The following is a 21,472-nucleotide window of genomic DNA, read 5'->3' as shown; positions in this document are numbered from 1 at the left end:
AGAAAATCTGTTTTAAAAAAAAAGGAAAGAAGAGAGACTAGAGTTCTCTCGCTCTCTGCCATGTGAGAACACACCAAGAAAGTTGCCTTCTGTAAGCCAAGAAGAGTCCTCATCAGGAACCAGCATCACGATCCTGGGTAGAGCTGCCAGGCGTAAATGTCTGTGGCTTCAGTCCCCCAGGCTATCATATTTTGTTACAGCAGCCAAGCTATGACACTCACTCAAATGTCTGGCGTGGGATCTCACGCACCAGGTTATAGTTCAGAGCAACTGTGTCCCTGTCTGTGCATAAAGAACACGTGGGATCTGGGGCACCTGGGTGGCTGTCGGTTAAGCGTCCAACTTTGGCTCAGGTCATGATCTCGTAGTTTGCTGGTTTGAGCCCCACAGGGGGCTCTCTGCTGACAGCTTGGAGCCCGGAGCCAGCAGACTCTGTGTGTGTATGTGTGTGTCTCTCTCTGCCCCACTCCCACGTGTGCTCCCTCTCAAAAATAAAAATTAAAAAAAAATTAAAAAAAAAAAAAGAACACTTGTGATCAGACAAGAAGCATTTAATAAGTTTGAAAACAAAGAATTTTAAAATGTATAGGTCTAGACATTTTCACTGCTGCATAAGAAACACAGTTTAATTTCTTATCCTACTCATGGATTTATGAAGTGGGATTCTTCTCACAACTGTGATACCTGTGACCCCCATGATACCAACCTCTTCTTTGAAATATGGGAAAGAGGAGGAAGAGACTCTGTTTTATGAAGGTTAGAGAATTCTCCCCTAACAACACAAACCTATTAGAGTCAATGTTGGGACAAATGTCCCATGGAGCAAGTGAATACCTACTAATCCTCGAGACCTAACTCACTGTAAGCTGCAAGCTCTTCCTCGAGACCTAACTCACTGTAAGCTGCAAGCTCTGACCCCTCCCTGGCAGGCAGGTAGAATCAGACCATTTGCTCTATGCTCCCATATCTCCATGTTAGCAGTTGGCAAAAGGCACTGTATTTGTTTCTGTTGTCTCCCCAACCAGATCCTGAAACCCTCCGAGGCAGTGTATTATAACTCCAGCACCTAGAGCAGTGTCTGGAAAAAAGCAGGAACCAGTATTGGCTGAGGGGAAGCCACTTTACTGAATACCAGTGGAACTCTCTATCCCGTCTTACGGGTTTTCTGTACAACTGAAATTATGCCAAAATAAGGTTTTTAAAAAAGACACCAGTAGCAACTGTTTTCAGCAATAATCACACTTGCCTTACCAAATGTGCGAGAAGACATCAACTACTGGAGAGCCAACGGGAGTTCCTAATCTCGAGTGTGACAAACTTGAGAAAGAACGACTACCAAACACCCGAGATTTGAATTCTGACGTTAACTTTGGTCACATTATTTAATCTGGCTTTTAACTGGTAGTTAACAAAGGGAATAACAATTGCTACTCCAGAAGACTGCGGTGCTAAGCGAAGTTTATAGAGTATACATCAAATAAGCTCTCCTAATGATGTTCTCATCAATACGTATTAGTGCTCTTCCCTTTACGGGTGTTCCAACTGGACTCACCCTTCACCGCAAAACAGGTGCATGCTGTAACTAATTCCACCAGCACTGGCCGTAAGGTTGTAACTCAGTCGCCATTAGGGTTATGATTATCTATAAAATAAAGAAATCCTACACGTGTGTCAATGGATGCCAACCTTGCCAAGATGCCCTTCGCGTTCCTGAACTCCCAAGAAGTAAAAGGGCTACTCAAACTCAACACAACCGACAGGGGTCAGCAGCTCCAGGACCCACCTCCACCAGACTAATCTCCAGAAAGCGGGCAAGCGCACTCAGGACGTGCTCTATGGCTAAGAAGTGGTGGGAATCTACCGGGGCAAAAGCCACTGCTGCAGACATTGGTGCGCCGCAGCCCCGGGTCCGCCGGGTCCCCCCGCCCCCCGTCCCGGTGCCGAGAGCGGCTGAACCTGGGGGGCCTGGACCCTCCACCTGCACTCGCTCAGCACTCGCTTGCCAGCGTCAGGGGCCGCCGACCGCACCAGCGTCCTTAACGGAAGGAGGCGCGGGTGGCAGCGGCGCCTCAGTGCCTCTGGGGGGTGACCGGCGGTGGGCGGGCGGCGGAGGAAACACGGCCGGGACTAGAGACCCACACCTCCGCAGCTCCTCGCCGGGGCAGCTGTTTCACCCGGAGAGAGCCGGGCGGTAAGGAACGCCCCGCTGCGTGCAAGGCTGCTGACAGCCAGCCCCGCGGGGAAGCCGGGGCCCCGCTGGCCGCGCGAGCCCGGCCGCAGGCTGCCGCGCAGCGAGCGGGGGAGGGCGGGAGCGGAGGCCGGGCGGCGGCCGGGCCGCGGGCAGCGGGCGTGTGCCGGGCGAGGCTGGGCGGCGTCGGGAGGGACCGGCGAGCGGGGAGGGGCGGAGGCGGGGGGAGGGGGGAGGAGGAAGAGCGAAGGGTTCTGGCGGGGCTCCCGGCGCCCGGCCGCCCGGGCCCGGGCCCTCAAGCCACCGCCCCCAGGCCCCGCGCTGACGCTGGACGGTCCCCGCCTCCAAACCCCCCGCCCCGGCCAGAGAATAACTTACCTGTTTGCCGACGGGATCGCTCCTGCTCGCCCCTCTGACTGACTCCTCCGGCTCACCGTCTTCCCTCTGGGAGGAAGAGGAGGGACTTCCTGTCTCTCCTTTGAGCGACTTCCGGCGGTTCCCAGGTCGACTCCGTCGTGGATCGAGCGCCGAACACCACGTCCAAAAAACAGAATCTCGGACCTGGTTTAGTGAAACCCACACCGGGTTCCCTGTTTCTGCCCCGAGTGGCCCGCAGAGCCCCTGTGCCGCCTTGTTTTCAGTCCATCAGCTCTTACCGGAAGCCACTGAGAAATGAGGCCGGAAGTCCCGCCCTTCCCCCCAGAGAGGAAGACGGAAGGCCCACGGAGTCAATCTAAACCAGGGGAGATGCGTGTCAGGCTGGAAAGCTGGCGCTGTCCGAGCAGGAGGGCCCCCACCCCTTGGGATTTCCAAAGGGTCCCGGAGCGGGCGCCTCCCTGGCGGTCTTGGCTCCTCCCTACCCCCTTACTCCCCACTCCGCCCCGGCGCCCGAAGGCCATGAAGTGCCCTGAGGGCGGCGCGGGAGAAGGACGCGGCCTGGGCCTTGCAGGGACCGCAGAGGCCTGCGCCGGCCGGCGACCAGCCGCTGGCTATCCCCGGCCTGGACGGGGCGGCGGGCGCCCGGCGCCTCTGAGCCCTCATCCGAAAGGACGAGGGTTTTGTGCTATGGCAGGCGCCTGCGCAGCTCCAGAGTGCGAGGAGACCCACTCGGGTGATTCCAGCAAGGGACCCTCGGAGTCAAGGCCCTGGGAAGCCTCGAGCCGAATCCTGACCCTAGCAGGGAGGCAGGGAAGCCGCAGGTGGTGGTTCGCCGGTTTGGCTGTAAAAGCTGCGAAGTACTCGGTGTTTAAAACGTCCCCGTACGGGCTGATTTCGTAAATGTTAACGGCAGGGCCCGAGGCAGGAGCCTACCCGGACCTACACTTCACAACCTTTTCTTTGGAAACCCAAAGTCTGGCAAGGAAAACCACAGCTTGAAAAGTTCAGTGACAGACACCCCGTCTGGGGTCAGGTTGGCTAGGAAAATCTGTGAAATGATCGGTTTGTATTTATAAAGATAATTTTAGGCAAACGGGATTTTAAAATTATTGCCTTACGGTAATAGTGCTAAGGCTTTCTAAAACAAGTCATCTCGCAAGGTCAAGTCCACGCAATTATTTTTTAAAAAATGCAACTATTCAGGTGATGCCAACTTTTCATATTTGTTTAGAATAATTTTCATCGGTGGTATCTGGTCAAATTCCCATTGGAATCCATGTGAGTTCTCACGTCTGTGTTTCACAGCAGGTAGGATAATGCAGGTTGAAATAGTCAAATAACCATTCCAAGATCTGGCCGCTAGTAAAGGTGGGATTCAGCTTTGAACTCCAGTCAGCCTTTTCCAGCCTACCATGCCGACTCCGTTTAGTAATAGTGCATTAAAAGTTCCAGAGAAATACATGGAAAACAATTAGAACAGGTGGCTAGCCTGTCAATGTTATGTTTGTGCCATTAACCAACATTTACAGGTGAAAACAATGAAAATATTACTGGTAAAAGATAAGTAAAAAGCTAGATTCTGTCTCCAAAGAGTTCACGTGAAAATTACTTAGAATTTACTTGAAAATGTAGTACTTGTTAATAATATAACCTTCTAAATATCTGTTTTGACAGTGTTAGTCTTGTATGACATGGTCACAGGTCTCTGAATGGTAGCAATAGTGCAGTTCTCCATATGGATTAGTCATCCTTTTGGGTCTTTGGGTGATTGGTCTTGCTACCTTTCTTACCTGGATATAGTTAATGTGTTATCTTTCACCCTTGAGCATTGAAATAAAATCTGAGTTCATCTTCAGTTTCATCCATTATGTTGCTGAAACTGGACTTTTACATCATAAAGTGACCTTGAGAAAGTCAGTTGGACCTCATTTTCCTCGTGGAAATTTTTGATGATGTGTGTGTTTTCCCTAACTTAAAAAAAAAAAAAAAAAAAAAAGCAAGAATAATGGATTTTATTTCCTTCCTACAAGCTTATCATTCACACTCAACTAGAATTTGGAGAACATTTAATTTCTGACCTCATTTCTTTTTGCATTGTAATGTCTGGTTTTCAGAGTTAGAAGTACAAAAAAATTCCCATGTCTCCTCCAACCAGATTCTGTAATTATCAGCATTTGCCATATTTGCTTCATTGGTTTATGCATATTTTGTTCAGAACCATTTGAAAATACATTGCGAACAAGATGCCCTTTTAACCCTACATGTCAGTGTACGTGTCCTAAGAACATGGGTAGTCTCTGAGATAGCAATACAATTATCAAAATCAAGAAATTAATGCTGATACAATGCTCTTATCTAATAATCAGACCTTGGGGCACCTGGGTGGCTCAGTTGGTTAAGCATCCAACTTTGGCTCAGGTCATGATCTCTCAGGTTGTGGGTCCCGTGTCAGGCTCTGTGCGACAGCTCAGAGCCTGGACCTGCTTCTGATCCTGTCTCCCTTTCTCTCTGCCCCTCCCCCATTCATTTAGAAGTGAGTATCTCTCTCAAAAATAAACATTAAAAAAAATAACCAGACCTTATTCATATTTTTGCACCTATTTTTTATTGTCCTCCTGCATTACATAATTTAAGGGATTTGCAAAAGGTTACAGATGAATTGCCAGAATGGATAAAAAAGAATATCTTAGCCCCATGTGCTGCCCACAAGAAATGTTTATTGAAGATATCTTTCCAGGGGCGCCTGGGTGGCTCAGTCGGTTAAGCGTCCGATTTCGGCTCAGGTCACGATCTTGCGGTCCGCGAGTTCGGGCCCCGCGTCGGGCTCTGGGCTGATGGCTCAGAGCCTGGAGCCTGCTTCCGATTCTGTGTTTCCCTCTCTCTCTGCCCCTCCCCGTTCATGCTGTGTCTCTCTCTGTCTCAAAAATAAATAAAGGTTAAAAAAAAAAAAAATTAAAAAAAAAAAGATATCTTTCCATATCTTTTGGCCTCCATTTGTTTCTGATGGAGCAGAGATCATTCAGAACTTTTCTTTTATGTTTCCCTATATGTAATTTGTCATTTTTCTCTGGCTACTTTCAAATTTTTCTCTTAATTTTTGGCTATTAGCAGTTTGATTATGATGTGCCTAGCCCTGATTTTTCTTCATACTTAACCAGCTTGGTGTTTTCTGAGCTTTTAACATCTGTAAGTTTACCATGTTTGGAAAATAGGGGGGCATTATTTCTCCAAATATTTTTGTTCCCCATTCTCTTTTTCTCCTGAACTCCAATCAAATATATATACACATCGACATTATATACAATTCACTGAGGCTTTGTCCTTTTTTGTTTTGTTTTCATTTTTTTCCTCTCAGTTCTTCAGATTAAATAATTTCTATTCATCTGTGTTCTATGTTCCCTTCTGTTATCTCAAATCATCTGTTAAAACTGCTAATGATTTTATTTCAGATATTGCATCTTTTAGTTCTAAAACTTCTATTCAGTTGTCTCACCATTTCTATTTCTCTGATGAAATTTCCTATTTGTTTACTTATTAAAAGCATATTTTCTTTTATGTCTTTGAGCAAAGCTGTAATAGCTGCTTTGACATTTTGTCTGCTAATTCCAATATATAAATGATTTTGGGATTAAGCATCATTAATTTTCTTTTTTCTTCATTAGAGGTCATGTTTTCCTGTTTCTTAAATGTCTAGTAATTTTGAGTTGTATCCTAGACATTTAACTAATGTAGCTATTCAGAATTTAGTTACTTTCCTCTGAAGAGGTTGTTTGTGGTTGATAGAGTTGTTTTTTTTTTTTTTAATATATGAAATTTATTGTCAAATTGGTTTCCATACAACACCCAGTGCTCATCCCAAAAGGTGCCCTCCTCAATACCCATCACCCACTCTCCCTTCACTCCCACCCCCCATCAACCCTCAGTTCTCAGTTTTTAATAGTCTCTTATGCTTTGGCTCTCTCCCACTCTAACCTCTTTTTTTTTTTTTCCTTCCCCTCCCCCATGGGTTTCTGTCAAGTTTCTCAGGATCCACATAAGAGTGAAACCATATGGTATCTGTCTTTCTCTGTATGGCTTATTTCACTTAGCATCACACTCTCCAGTTCCATCCACGTTGCTACAAAAGGCCATATTTCATTTTCTCTCATTGCCACATAGTATTCCATTGTGTATATAAACCACAATTTCTTTATCCATTCATCAGTTGATGGACATTTAGGCTCTTTCCATAATTTGGCTATTGTTGAGAGTGCTGCTATAAACATTGGGGTATAAGTGCCCCTATGCATGAGCACTCCTGTATCCCTTGGGTAAATTCCTAGCAGTGCTATTGCTGGGTTATAGGGTAGGTCTATTTTTAATTTTCTGAGGAACCTCCATGTGGTTGATAGAGTTTTAATAGGCAGTTAGTTATTCTGACTGTATTCATACTCCATACGTTGTCTCCCTTGTTGTGGTGGCAACTGAAATCTAATTCAGTTCCCTCAGCCTTAGCTGGGATGCTTTAATCTGCCTCACACAGCCTTAGTTCAGAGGTCATCTGGCAATTTAGGCAGAGTATGCAGAATTTGGTGTTTTTCCTTATGTGACTCTTCTTTCCAGAACCTCCCTCCTCTTACTGTGTCCTAATGTAGTAACCCTGGGCTCTGCCTTCTGGCTCCTCAAGTGAGTTTTAAATACAGTTTAGATGGGCTCGTTTATTCGATTCTAATTATTCAGAATTTGAAAGAAAGCATTGGTCATTTTTGGTGACTAATCATTTTTGAAGATGAATTTAACAGTGACATTTAAAGTGCTAATTTCCTTTAAATTAACATGTACTTCCATTACTTTTAAATGCCTACCTACAATAACAGTAAGAATGTGCTATGAACACTTAACCACCCACACTAGAATTTTAAATCTACGTTCTCTTTGAATGCTGTTTTGGTGAATTTCAATGTGGGAGGTGAGATGATTTCAAACTTCACATTTTCTATCATAGTCGAAGGCATAATTTTTCTGACATCTTTTCTCATTCTGGATAAGAAATTATACAGCATAATGTTTTTAAATAAAATTTTTCCATGCAATGAAAACTTTTTTCTCTTCAATCTACTCAAGCTAAAAAAGCTCAGAAGCATTTATTTATTTATCATAACTGTTAAGAAATTATAGTCATTACACCTACCATCTGTGCTCTTCCACATCATGCTGGAAAAGAAAGAATACATCACTTTGCTTCAGAAAATCTCCTGTATTTCTCTTTGTACTTCATCAATTGTTTGAGCCTTTGGATGGCTGAGCAAAATATAGAATATACCCAACCCAGCCTCTGCCTCCCAGAGCTTGCTTCCTATAGAGGAAAGTTCTTTACAGCGTAGTTAAGAGGAAGATGAGCTTTCTTGAGTGTTACAAGCTCCAGAAAATATAAAGTGGATGTTACAAAGTGAAAGTAAGTGAGAAACCAAATTGAATAGCATTATCTTCTTTTGTGAACCTCCTTCTTTTTCCACTTCTAAGAAATTTGTTGAGCACAAATTATGGGCCAGGCACTGTGCTTAGCACAACTTCTCAGCTCAACTGGCTCATCAGCCTGTGGGAACAGATCAGCGTCGCCCAATCTTGTAGTTGCTCAAGAGAAATTTGTGCGAATCAGTCCACTGATTTTGCAATGCTGGCATCCAATTCAGAAATACTTAGGACACTGCAAAGGCCGTATGAAACAGAGTGAATGGAGCCTTGAGCCACAGGTTGCTGTCTTGTGACCTCTGAATTAAGGCATGATCCTTGTGAAGACACAAGTGCTGCCCAGCGGTATACATGTGAGCCATTATCAGTCACTGGCACCTCAGCATGACTTGTTGTATGTACTTTTCCCCAGTACTGGCTACTCCCAAGACAACTCCAACTAGGAAGAACATGAGAGAAAGAGGATAAAGACAGAAGTCCATGCAGGAGACAGCAGACCTACCAGAAGACACTCCAAAAATGCAACTGCAAAATTAAGAGGAAGATTTCAGCAAGCAATACTGAGCATTTTCTGTGTGCAGTGCACCCCACCAGGTCATGCGCACTGCAGTGTGACACATACGTGGAAGAGGACTGCCATTTAGGCAGAGAGATTGGGTGAGGGCTTCTGCCATAAGTAAGCTACACAGGATTTGGCTTTCAGGCCATTGGATGTGACAGTGGAAATGGAAGGAAGTGGTGGCTTTTGAATAATGGAGTCACCTGGTTTTGATATTGAATTGGATCTGAAATAGAAGTGTCAAAGAAGATTTAGGATTCCAATAGTCCGTGTACCAAGTCAGGGAACACTAGAGGTGAAACAGGTTTGGGAGGATGGGCAAGAGTTTCCGTTTTGGATGAGTCAAGTTTCAGATATGAAATCTGCAGGAAGATCAGGGGTCCAGTTCTCAGAAAAGGTGGCTGAGTAGAGCTGTGCTGGGAGTCCCAGGCATCGGGCTAACAGAGACTGACAAAAGGATGTAGTGGAGTGAACATGTGGAGGGAGAAGAGGCCCACATCAAGTCCCTTGATGTGCCCTTGACCCACTGCCCCCCCCTCCAGCTGCAAGTGCAGAAAACGTGTCACCGACAAGGCTCTCGCACCATGCAATGCACACTCACACAGGTTTCCAGGCCAATACACTGAGTGACGTTACATTGCTCAGAAGTGCTTGAATTTACTTTACAGCCAGCTTTTGTTCATTGACTAATATGAATACCCTTTTAATAATATAAATTGGTGTCCTAAACCTCTTGCAATTAATTCTTGGGAACTCTGCCAAATACATCAGGTAGGCCCTGCAAAATCCAAAACGTCACATGATTCAACATAATCTGGCAAGCATGAATCAAGCTTAACAATAAAGTGTATCAAACACTTGTCCATACTCAACAAATAGGAATCAATGTTCGCTACCATCAGAAGAAAAGCAGATCATTCATATAGATGCCCCCATGAAGCTGACACCTCGTGTGGTGTCCCATTTCTATGACGAGAAGCTGAATCATTAGCCTATGGTGCAGCCCTTTTAGATATGATGCTGCAACTTTTAAAACTGATATTTCAAAAACCCACAAAGAGATTAAATGTATTATGCTTTGATTTTATTTCGAATCCTAGGAGAAACATTCTTAATAAACTCTTAAATTCTTCTCCATTAATGTCATTTAAGTAATGAATTTATAAAGATTGAATTGATTTGTTTATGTACACTCAACTGTAGAAAAGTTACATTCTTTTTGTTTGTTTGTTTACACCATCAAATGCAATCAAGGCAAACAAGACGGTTAACTAAAATGATTACTAAATGCAGCATTAGCTGATGGCTTTAAATTTAGAATGTGTTACTGATGTCAGGGCTGATTAGATTCATTCTCTATCTAAAACCGATGCTATTAAAAGCTTTGAGCAATTTAGATGTAGTCACTGAGTAAAATTCCAGCGGGGGGAGGGAAATTCTATCGGGATTGATTCTCCTGTGGTGACTTTACGTGTGCACGGATGTCTGGGGGAATGGGGTAGGAAGAAAGAAGAGGGTGCAGGAGAGGTGGTTGGTTGGCATGAATCCTAGAAAAGGTAAAGAGCCTTGAAATAGAAAAAGTACTCATCTTCACAAAGGGAATCCCAAATGGCATAAGGATACAACTACTGACCATTCCTGTTTCAGAACTTTCCAAGAAGCAAAGCAAAATAAACGAAGGAGAGGCAAAAGGTTAAGAGGGCATCACACTTTAGTTACTCCTCTACAAATGAACCCACAGGGAAATCATGGTCGCCAGTGGTGGGACCAACAGTTTTACTAACAAAAGGAATGTGTGGTAAAGGAAAGGGTGATAGAAACATCGAATGAGTATGTCATGAGCACCGCCAGAACCTAAGAGCACACTGGAGTGATGAGGCCCATCAAAGTGCCAGGGAGAGTCTAGTGGAAGAACTGTCCTTGTGCTCCAAGGAAAGAGTGAGTCTACTCCCGGGGCTCCTACAGCTGGCCTTAGGGAGATGTTGCAGGTAGCTGTGACTTCAGAAAGGTGTGCCACTGGGACGGTACACCATTTCCAATATCTGTGCCTTTAAAATGTTTTATTACTGGCCCAAATGTCGGAAGATATTTTAAATGGGAGGGAAGACATTATTTCCTGGATGGAAATTCTCTGGATATTTAGATTCTACCCCTATGCAGGGCTGCAGGAGAGGGTATCTGTCAGTAGGTCAGCTCTAAGCTGGAAGGTTCCTGTCATTACAAATGAAGCTTAGCCATCTCTAGGAAAAAGGCAGCAAATAACTTGGATCCTTCTATGTAGTTCCACCTAACAAAAGAAGAAACAAAGAGAAACATTGTTATTTCCATGCAAATGACAGGGCAAAGTAGCCTACAATGTAAATAGGAAGGTTTGGTGATGGAAATTCGATCGCCAGTATGTAGCAGGTCAGAGGGTTACCATGTGGAGACTTGGGGTTTGTGTGGTGCAGGACTGGCCCCTCCGAGGAATCCGCTAACCTGTTGATTTTCTCATTCTGAGAGTGTTCCCCATCATCAACAGCACCCAGTGGGAGCATCATCACACTCTTTTGGATGATATCCTGGAATATTCTGGCAATTGGTATGGTTGAGCCATCCCGGGTCATGTCTGGCTCTGTTCCAAATACTGAAACACAGGAAAGAAGGCATTCGAATAAAATAATGACAACACTACCCCTAGCGATCTTCTCAAATGCAGTGTTTGCTTTCTCTTTTCTTTTTTATTTTTCTTTTGTATTTAACCATTAAATTTGGTGCCTGGGTTAAGTAAGCTTCTTGATATCATGCAGTTTATATTCTAAAATAGTCACTAGAGGCAAGAAGAAAACCATGGTTGCCTTCTTTACAATTACCTACTTGGGGAAAAAAAAAAAAAAAAAAAAAAAAAACTTTTAAGGGGCACCTGGGTGGCTCAGTCTGCTGAGCGTCCAACTTCAGCTCAGGTCATGATCTCAGTTTGTGAGTTCAAGCCCCACATCGGGCTCTCTGCTGTCAGCTCAGAGCCTGCTTCGGATCTTCTGTCCCCTCTCTCTCTCTGCCCACCCCCTCAAAAATGAATAAATGTTTAAGAAAAACTTTTTAAATAAAATTTTTATTTTGAATTGTAAATTTTATAGAAAAGTTGCAAAAATAGTACAGAGTTCCCATATGTTCCTCACTTTGCTTTCTGTAATGTTAACATCTTATATCAGTTAACATCTTCTATCAGTAAGTTATAAAGAATAAGAAATTAATATTGGAATAATATTATTCACTCAATTCAGACCTATTTGAATTTCACCAATCTTTCCCTTTTTCTATTCCAGGATCCAATCCAGAATCCTAACTGCTTCTTAACTCTCCTCTGGTCTGTGACACTTTCTCAGTCTTCCCTTCTCTTTCATGACCTTGACCCTCTTGAAGAGTACTGATCAGTTGTTTTGTAACCTCATCTGGGTTTGTCTGATATTTTCTCATGATTGGAAGAGGTCATGCATTTCTGGCAAGAGTATTGCAAAACAATGTACCTACTTTTATGGTTGCTTCATGAATTAAATATTTGGAAAGCGGGACTTCTTTGGTTTTATAAGCAATATATAAATAAATAGCTGTATTCAACTGTCACCTGAATGTTGTTGTTTTTGTGCTCAGCTGTCAAGGTAGCCCATGGAATAGTTGTCATGGATATCCTAGGGTCTAGAGACATGAGTTGAAACCGTCGAGGCTAGGGCACAAGTTGCCAGTGACGGAGGGGAGATGCAAAATAAAGACACAAAAGATAACATGCCACATGTTCTTTATCCACAGAGCGAGGTGTGAATGTGAGTCCAGGTGATGTACTTTGCTAGGAGAACTGGCTGTACACACAAATAAACCAAAAGGTGCCTTATGCGTTCCTGCGAGAGTATTTCAGGTCTTTACTGCTGACCTGGACATTTCAATCCCACATCTCTCCTCAGCTGGCAGGGCACTTACCTTCCTGACTCTTCTTTCTCTCTTCCTGGTTTCCACAGTTTGGTGGGAACACCCTGCGACAGCCGGAGCAGCAGGAATGATTGCGTAGACAACTCTGGCTCTAAGTCTCAGACTGTCCTCAGACCTGCCCTCTAATTTTTATGGTTTTACTTTTACTATATATATATTTTTTTTCTTTTTTTTTTTTTAATTTATATATGAAATTTATTGTCAAATTGGTTTCCATACAACACCCAGTGCTCATCCCAAAAGGTGCCCTCCTCAATACCCATCACCCACCCTCTCCTCCCTCCCACCCCCCATCAACCCTCAGTTTGCTCTCAGTTCTCAACAGTCTCTTATGCTTTGGCTCTCTCCCACTCTAACCTCTTTTTTTTTTCCTTCCCCTCCCCCATGGGTTCCTGTCAAGTTTCTCAGGATCCACATAAGAGTGAAACCATATGGTATCTGTCTTTCTCTGTATGGCTTATTTCACTTAGCATCACACTCTCCAGTTCCATCCACGTTGCTACAAAAGGCCATATTTCATTTTGTCTCATTGCCACGTGGTATTCCATAGTGTATATAAACCACAATTTCTTTATCCATTCATCAGTTGATGGACATTTAGGCTCTTTCCATAATTTGGCTATTGTTGAGAGTGCTGCTATGAACATTGGGGTACAAGTGCCCCTATGCATCAGTACTCCTGTGTCCCTTGGGTAAATTCCTAGCAGTGCTATTGCTGGGTCATAGGGTAGGTCTATTTTTAATTTTCTGAGGAACCTCCACACTGCTTTCCAGAGCGGCTGCACCAATTTGCATTCCCACCAACAGTGCAAGAGGGTTCCCGTTTCTCCACATCCTCTCCAGCATCTATAGTCTCCTGATTTGTTCATTTTGGCCACTCTGACTGGCGTGAGGTGATACCTGAGTGTGGTTTTGATTTGTATTTCCCTGATAAGGAGCGACGCTGAACATCTTTTCATGTGCCTGTTGGCCATCCGGATGTCTTCTTTAGAGAAGTGTCTATTCATGTTTTCTGCCCATTTCTTCACTGGGTTATTTGCTTTTCGGGTGTGGAGTTTGGTGAGCTCTTTATAGATTTTGGATACTAGCCCTTTATCCGATATGTCATTTGCAAATATCTTTTCCCATTCCGTTGGTTGCCTTTTAGTTTTGTTGGTTGTTTCCTTTGCTGTGCAGAAGCTTTTTATCTTCATAAGGTCCCAGTAATTCACTTTTGCTTTTAATTCCCTTGCCTTTGGGGATGTGTCGAGTAAGAGATTGCTACGGCTGAGGTCAGAGAGGTCTTTTCCTGCTTTCTCCTCTAAGGTTTTGATGGTTTCCTGTCTCACATTCAGGTCCTTTATCCATTTTGAGTTTATTTTTGTGAATGGTGTGAGAAAGTGGTCTAGTTTCAACCTTCTGCATGTTGCTGTCCAGTTCTCCCAGCACCATTTGTTAAAGAGACTGTCTTTTTTCCATTGGATGTTCTTTCCTGCTTTGTCAAAGATGAGTTGGCCATACGTTTGTGGGTCTAGTTCTGGGGTTTCTATTCTATTCCATTGGTCTATGTGTCTGTTTTTGTGCCATACTATATTTTTTAAATAAACAGTGGTGAAAGAGGAATTGACCTTAATTTTATTTATTTATTTCGAGAGGGAGGGAGAGTGAAAAGAGGATCCCAAGCAGGCTCCACATCCAGTGTGGAATAGGACGCAGGGCTCAAACTCACAGTCGTGAGATCATGACCTGAGGTGAAATCAAGAGTCGGATCCTGAACCAACTGAGCCACTAATTTGTAATGTCCCTGTCCTTGGTACAGATAACCCTGGTAAAGTGTCACTGTTCCCGGGTGGTCTGAACCTTGGAGTCCAGCTCAGCTCTGACTACTGTGGGGCCTGGCCTGAGGCCTCTCCCAGGATATAACGCCCACAGGTCCATACAAACACGTGTCAGTGTTTTCCCACTTGGCTTTTGGGGAGACTCTGAAAATCCCCCTGCTTTTCAGAGATTCCCCTACTTTGCAGTTGTGGGCAGTGTCAGAAGCCAAAGAGACTAGGTATTCCTTCTCCCCACCCAGGCAGCCAGGGCCCAGGCACGTGTCCCATGCTCACCAACCACACGATCCGGCCCAGGACTTGGAAGTATGTGCCATCAAAATAGGGACCAGCGAGAAAATGCCAAGTACAGCTCTGCTGCCTTCTCTACCCTTGGACAAGCAGAGTGTCAGTTAAGCTTCTCTACCCTTGGACAAGCTCAGTCAGTTAAGCGTTCGACTCTTGGTTTCGGCACAGGTTATGATCTCACAGTTCGTGAGCTAGAGCCCCATGTTGGGCTCTGCCCTGACAGCACAGAGCCCACTTGGGATTCTGTCTCTCCCTCTCTCTCTGCCCCTCCCCTGCTCATGGTCTCTCTAAATAAATTAATTCATTAATTTAATTTAAAGAAAGAAGATGAAGAAAAGAAAATCCCCACAGGGCGGCCCACCGTACGCTTGCTCCCTCCATGAAATTTTAGCTCCTTCCTCATTTTTAAACCCCAGAGTTCCTTTACTTTCACGCAAATTCAGCTGTGCCCTTTAAAGGACATTTTTATATGTTGGCCATCACTTCCGTAAGTATCAGAGGCTCTCAAGTCCACCATTTTGCCTCAAATTCAGGCTTCCAGACATAAACCCTAATCCTGGCCTTGCCACTTCCAGCTCAGTGCCCTTCAGCAAATTCCTCAATGTCCCCCAGACTTTATGAACCAGGGGAGGCTGTTGGTAGGGGCGGTGGGACAGTGTGTATGAAGAGCCCTGTGCACAGATGGCACTCAGTGACGTGGCCTTGGTGGAAAGGAGGGCCGGAGTGAAATTTGGAACGTGCTGCCTTCTCCACTGCCCCACCAGGCACCACACCTGGTCCCACGGTAAACTGGCAACTCGAGATATCGCAAGTCTAACCTGTTTCGATGGCTCTTTTGGCCGCAACATACTGATTATCTTTAATATTTGCCATCCACGGCTGTAGTCCCAGTGTCATAGAAACAGTCATCTGGTTGGAACTATTTCTTTTGGAGAATATATGTTCAAGATGCTGCTTCACCTGAAAAGGAACATTTTCATTTGTAAGAGAACATGTCAAGTTATTCTCACACGCAGTGACTATATAGCAATTTTTCATCCCAGCCTGACAAATTCCAGTGCTGTGATTTTGCCTTCATTCTTGCAGAGGGGCCTCAGAGACAGAGAGCTTCAGTGGTTACAGAAACACTTGTCTCAGGACCCTGCAGTCCTCAGCCCTCTGCCCGCCCATCCTGACCACAGTGTCAGACTTCCGACGCCTGGTTATTATGAATTTTGGTAATTAGGAAACAATACAACTTCTCAATTTGAATATCCCTCCTTTTTAACTCGTCAGTACCTTAGTGACTATTGTGGGAACGTTATGCTTTTGGAAATTTCCGGAAAGTGGGGGCAATTCTGAGCTAAGCTATAAAAGAGCATTTGATCAGAGTCCTTCTCTGTCCCCTGGGCTCCATTCCAGTTGCCACAATGGAAATTCTCCCAAGAAAAACTATACTCTGAAATATCCCTCCCATTCATTCCTTCAACAAACATCTATTGACTGCCTGTCATGTGGCAGGAACTGTCCTAGATGCTGGGAACACAGCTGTGAGCAAGAGGAAGACAGGCCTGCCCTCGTGGGGATACGTATCTCCTGAGAAAGAGAAACAATACGTCCAAAAAGAGAAGGAGGGAGGGGGAAAAACAGGGACAGAGACTGGGAAGGCGGGTATTTGGGGATGTAATTAGTGCTAAGAAGACAATAAAAGAGGTCAATGAGAGAGAGTTGGGAAGAGGTATTCTTGGAGCCCATTTGTCCAGAGCCTACTTTCTGTTGAACTGGAGGTAAACTGATGATAGGTTGATAATTTGGACATGTAACTCCTTCCAGATAACATTTTCATTAAAACGGCTGCTTTCAGAGTACTGAATTCAGACACCAACGGGCAAACTAACTACAGGCTTGAGCATTTCCGGCTCCATCCGGCCGTAGGCAATCAGCTTTTCCATCTGTGTGTAAACCAATCTTGCCTTTCTGTCAACTGTTTAATGTAAAAATATTTCCCATCACTCCAACCCCAAACGGTTATTTGTCTGACTACTGTAATTGCATACAATTACAGAAAGAGATTTCACCAAACAAAAATTATATTGGTTTCTTGACGTGTGTTACAATCCCTTTTATGTTGGGAAAAAATGATACGTCAGTGCCAACAACTGAATAGCCCACTAAGCCGTGGGAGACGGCCCTCAGAAATGGGCCAATGCACATCTGTCACCTGTTTTTCCACCACAGACGTATTCATGTGAGGGACCAGACGGATTGAAAATTTTCCGATAACTCGGCCGGGGATGACAGTTTTAGCTCCAGGCTCATCAGATGCACCCTCGATCCCGTGGATTGACAGCGATGGGTACCTCCATAGGTGCATTAGAATTTCCTCCTGAATTAAAATAAAATCATTTTACTAAATTAAAGAAGCTCAAGTAAAACTGTTCAATTGTATCGCTTGTATCGCCGATTTCTGTGCATCTCTAGCACTGTTTGTGACAAGCTAATTATCACCTTCCTCAGATGTGTCTGGACTAGCCAGACAAGTGGGATTTCCCCTCCAGACCCGAGACACTCTGCTGCCTCTGGCTGACCGAGCCGCTCCACCGATGAGGGCCCCTCGTCGCTCGCGCACTCAAGTTAATAGATGGCAAAGGGGCCCTTTCAGAATTTGGGGCTTGCTTGTGAGTTTCTACCCCCAAGCATCACGATGATAGGTTGTGTAGTAAAAGCGTTTTCTTTTTTCAGAAGGCTTCAAAGGACTCTGCGTACGGTTGAGCCAGTTTTCTTTGCTGCTGTGACCAAGGCGGAGCTGGTCTGAGGGAAGAGACACACTTCGCGGTAACAAACTCCGTCGCGTCTGTTCAGCAGGGCTCCCCCTCCTCGTGGCAGGTCCCCCAGCCACCACACACCAGAGCAGCAAAGGTCTCAAAAAGAGTAAGAGGGAGAAGGGGACAGAAACCGTCCAAATCTGCCAGAAATGAACGCTTTGGGCTCTGGTTTACTTCCACTGAGGCGGCAATGTAGTAGCTCGCAGATTAGCCCCCAGGGCTCTTGATTTTGTCTATTACAATGAACAGCTGGGGGTCTTGGAACTGGACCGACCAGACTCTTCCCAATCTTTGAGCAGACAGGAAGCGCAGACAGCTGAACGCATTGGGTCTAATAAACTGATTTGGAAAAGCATGTCTGTGAGATGGGTGGCTGCCCCAAGGTTACACGCCCGAGGCCAGTGCTGGGCAGACCCCACACAGACTTCTGGTTGATCTAGACCTTAGGGAAGTAAGTGGCCACGAAAGTGAAAATCTGCCTCGGAATTAACATCTGCTTTCAGTTCTGAGACGTGTGGATGAGCAGAACACAGTAAATCAGGAATTGGGAAAATATGATTTATTACTGTCATTCCTCTTTCAGATCAGCCATCAACTTGTGAGCATACCTTGGTGTCAAACAGAAATTTCTTAACGTGGCTGCTACGCCGGTATTCCTCCAGGTCCAGATCAATGGCTTTGTACATTTTTCTCTCTTCTTCCGTAAGAGGAGCCACTTGGTCATAGATTCCAGGGATCAGAATATGACCAGATGAGTCCACCAGGCTGCCTGCAAGGGACACGGGAAACAAAGCCAGGGAGGGCTTACGAGTGCACTGAGGTTCCGGCCTGGGCGCGGGGGCCTGGGTGACTCCTGTGGCCGCAGCGGGCCTTGTGACGGGCCCTGGTCCCCCCGGGCAGAGCCGCTCGCAGCACTCACGTCTCCAAAGGACAGAGCTGGCAGACTCTGCCTGAGCCAGACCCATTTTAATGTCTACCTCATCAGTGCAGGGATGGAAATACAGGGGTCTGCGTACATGTAACTGGGTAGGACTTAGCTGCATGACACTGGTCCTCAATTGTACCTTCTGTATCAAAAACAAGGTTTGTTTTTTAAATGTTCATCTATGCTGAGTTAAAAAGTAATATATGTTCATCATTTAAAAACTTAACTATGTATGGGTATGTCTATACAGCATTCCTGAGGAACCAAAATCATCATTCTCAGCTTCCCCCCCCCCATAAGAACCATAATATAATAAGTACTCATCTTCAATCAAAAGTATAAAATCCTTGAGATCAAGTCTATGAGGCATACATGATGACTACAAATGCGTTCATAGTGAATAGGCAGATATACCAGTCTGTTATTTCTGAAAGAGTTTGGGGATTCATAGGAAGGGGGGGAAATCATTAACAAATATCTACAGAGGAAGTAGATTTAGTAAAACACTGCTCACTACCTTGAAAAAATACTTCTCAAAGCAGCAAGCAGACTAGTGGAGATGGTGAAAAATGTAGGCGGGACATCGAAATTTCTCTTCGATCCACACGGGGACTCTTATTCAAGTGAAGACACTTCGTAAAACATATGCCCCACAGGCTTAATGAGATTGTAACTTGACAATGTCAAAAAGCTACTGTGACGCACTGTACCTTGAGGTCTTCCTGTTAAAGCTGACACTTGACAAAGCTTGGGGCTGGAGGCTCTGTGAGCACCGGTGTGTCCCCCCAGTTACAGGACACCCGCTGTGCTCAAAGAACCAGAGGAGTGCTGGGGACGCTGAGGGTATGTTAAGACCCTGCTTTCGTCAGCAATGGTGCCATCTGTGGCCACACAGGCTGAATAGCAAGTGTGACCCGGCACAAGCAGATCAGCGGGTGGTCTGGCTGTCTGCGGGCACAACGGGATCCAAGGCAAACACGCTACCAAAACCTACAGGACCAGTGGTAGGGTGGTATGTAACAGGTGTCCCAGCACTCTGAGGCCATCCTCGAAAGCAAGACCCCAAGTTTCGAGGGCATCAAGGCAGCAAAATGAGAAGGGAGGTCTTCGCTGTTCTGGTTTTCGACCACATCCTCCTTAGCCCCTCCCCGGGTCCCCTGTGTACGTCACCCAAACTTCCACAGCCACCCGGGAGGTGGTATTGCAGACCGCTATCCACCTCCCTGGGCTACTGCGTTATGGGATTCGCCGCATTTAGCCCAGCAAAGCCTGTGTGAAATACGTGATACAAACCGATTGATAAAATTGAAGTTAAAAACTAAGCTGGGTGCCAAGGGATTGGGACTGGCTGTCACTGGTTTGCAGGCCACCCTCTGTACCCTCGCCAAAATCAAAACCGAACCTAAAAGCACCACCAGGAATCACCAGGTCCTCCCTTCGGGGCACGTCCCTAAAGGTCTGCCGACACTCTTGTACGCAAGGACAGAGCTGCAAAAGTGCACGAAAGACAGACCCCGTCCGTAATGCGGCCGGAAAGACACAGGGTAAAGAAACACCTGAGGGTCCACGAGCAAAGAGCTGTGAAGGGGAGCGGACATCCAGGAGCAAGGAGCAGGCAGGGCGCCAGCCAGGTTGTGTGGGACGCGACGGGCACGGTCTCGATGGTGAGAAGAGATGGGTGTTCGAAACGTCAAGGTCAAAACAATGAAGACCTGAGACACGCAAGCAGCCAGGATGCTCAGTGTCCATACGGGACACTGAGCCAGGACATTGTTCCTGTCATTTCAGGCAGCCGTGCCAGGCATCACCGTGGGGATGGGAGTCAGGGGTCCTTGGCAAATCAGGCTGTGACGTGAGCAGGGGCCTTGCCTCACGCTCACCGCACTTGGCCGGGGCCCGGTGCGGTTTCGAGTCTTGGAGTCTGTTTTCTCAGGATGCAGGACAGCCGTCCCAGCTGCTGGCGGGACAGAGCACAGCCGACACCCCCCCGAGTCCCCCGCCCCCTGCCCCTCGCACCCACCAGCAGGGAGATTCACGGGAGGCTCAGCACACGGTGGCCTCCAGGCGCCGCAGGACCAGCCGGAGGGAAGACACCGCGCGCGCCATCCGTGCTTCTGCCCCACACGGCGTGTTCTCGCTGCGTCTTTGCCCAGTCCTCCAACACCGAACGCGTCGGCAAGAAAAAGGACGTTTGCCAAGAGTTCATCTCCCCACCCCCTCCTCATTTCCCACTTGAAATCACCATCCTCCGAATGGGATGTGCTTTCTGCAGCCACGAGGGCCTCGGCCGGGAGCCCAGTCTGGAAGCGCAGGGAAGGCGGAGGGTGGCGCCTTTGAAAATGGCAAACGGGAAGCAAATCAAGTAATCCTTGATCCTCAGGAGGCCCCTTGGAATCTAACATTTGATAAAAGCGCCCTGGACCCGGTGACCTCCCTGCTTTGTGGCTTTTAGGTGAGGGCAGGGAGTAGGAATGCCCACAGAGGAATGCCCAGGAGCAGAGGGCTCTGTGCAGACTGAGTATGTCCACTCCCACCACCTCCGACCTCCCATGTACACCCCACTCTAAGCCTCTTTGAAAACAGGAACTTGCGGTGTTCCCGGGGCCAGCGGGAGCTCCCTGTATCCCCCTGGTGGAGACTCCATGCCTTTCATACCGTTGGCACTCAACACATGTTTATGACTCATTAGCACTCATGGTTACCGGGATCACACAGACAAGGAGCGAGGACAGAGAGATTAGGAACTTGCACAAGGTCACACAGCAGCAGCTGACTAACGTGTAGGGCACCTGCCAGTCTGCAGTGGGGAGAACCCAACAGAACCCGCTCTCCCTGACATCCTAACGTGCAGCGGCCCTCAGGGAGAGCCCGGGAGCCAAGATGCTGTCGGGGTCAGCAAGCAAAATCCCTGCTTGTCATCTGATCAGTGCCGCAGTTCAACCGTATGTCCTTCAGGTCTTTGTACAAAGCATATGAAAGCCATATAGAAGACCCAATCCAGAGTCACTTCATTATGGATTATTTGATTTGTCTCAAAAATAAAAGAAAGTGAAACCATGTGTTTTTCATTCTGTTCGTGATCCTGATCGGATTGTTCTTAAT

General features: G+C 46.1%; 3 protein-coding genes across 5 annotated transcripts in view; 1 reads left to right on the top strand and 2 right to left on the bottom strand.

Moving 5' to 3' along the window:
* The window catches only part of ZNF407 (zinc finger protein 407), a 458,246-nt gene extending 455,425 nt beyond the window's left edge, over positions 1 to 2,821 (bottom strand). The window contains exon 1 of one of the 2 annotated variants that reach the window (XM_025931398.2): positions 2,567 to 2,821. The gene's annotated coding sequence lies outside the window, so the exon portion shown is untranslated. The remainder of the gene's footprint in view (positions 1 to 2,566) is intronic. The other variant, XM_086683227.1, reaches the window with a different exon arrangement.
* LOC147575694 (uncharacterized) lies at positions 1,803 to 21,427 on the top strand. The gene is made up of 3 exons (XM_086683230.1): positions 1,803 to 2,191; positions 17,363 to 17,455; positions 18,029 to 21,427. Exons 1-2 carry the CDS (start codon positions 1,836 to 1,838, stop codon positions 17,433 to 17,435), a joined length of 429 nt encoding a protein of 142 aa, XP_086539356.1. The 5' UTR covers positions 1,803 to 1,835; the 3' UTR covers positions 17,436 to 17,455; positions 18,029 to 21,427.
* CNDP1 (carnosine dipeptidase 1) overlaps positions 9,639 to 21,472 on the bottom strand; it is a 38,271-nt gene continuing 26,437 nt past the window's right edge. For both annotated transcript variants that reach the window (XM_086683229.1, XM_086683228.1), the window contains exons 8-12: positions 18,054 to 18,214; positions 16,842 to 17,006; positions 15,460 to 15,601; positions 11,055 to 11,202; positions 9,639 to 10,863 (exon numbers count right to left, since the gene is read on the bottom strand). In XM_086683229.1, the coding sequence (XP_086539355.1) occupies positions 10,794 to 10,863; positions 11,055 to 11,202; positions 15,460 to 15,601; positions 16,842 to 17,006; positions 18,054 to 18,214 (686 nt within the window). In that variant the 3' untranslated portion in view covers positions 9,639 to 10,793. The remainder of the gene's footprint in view (positions 10,864 to 11,054; positions 11,203 to 15,459; positions 15,602 to 16,841; positions 17,007 to 18,053; positions 18,215 to 21,472) is intronic.

Source organism: Puma concolor, chromosome D3 (genome assembly GCF_028749965.1).
Source record: "Puma concolor isolate L17-30 chromosome D3, mPumCon1.1.hap2, whole genome shotgun sequence".
Classification (NCBI taxonomy): Eukaryota; Metazoa; Chordata; class Mammalia; order Carnivora; family Felidae; genus Puma; species Puma concolor.
The sequence above is the reverse complement of the archived record's forward strand: the minus strand, read 5'-3'. Positions and strand labels throughout refer to the sequence as shown.

What these genes read in the sequence shown, in the direction of transcription:
- LOC147575694 (XM_086683230.1), top strand. Translation starts at nt 1,836, where the DNA reads ATGGCTAAGAAGTGGTGGGAATCTACCGGGGCAAAAGCCACTGCTGCA. An exon ending in CACCCGGAGAGAGCCGGGCG is followed by an intron (nt 2,192 to 17,362) that starts GTAAGGAACGCC and finishes TTCTTTTTTCAG; the next exon opens with AAGGCTTCAAAGGACTCTGC.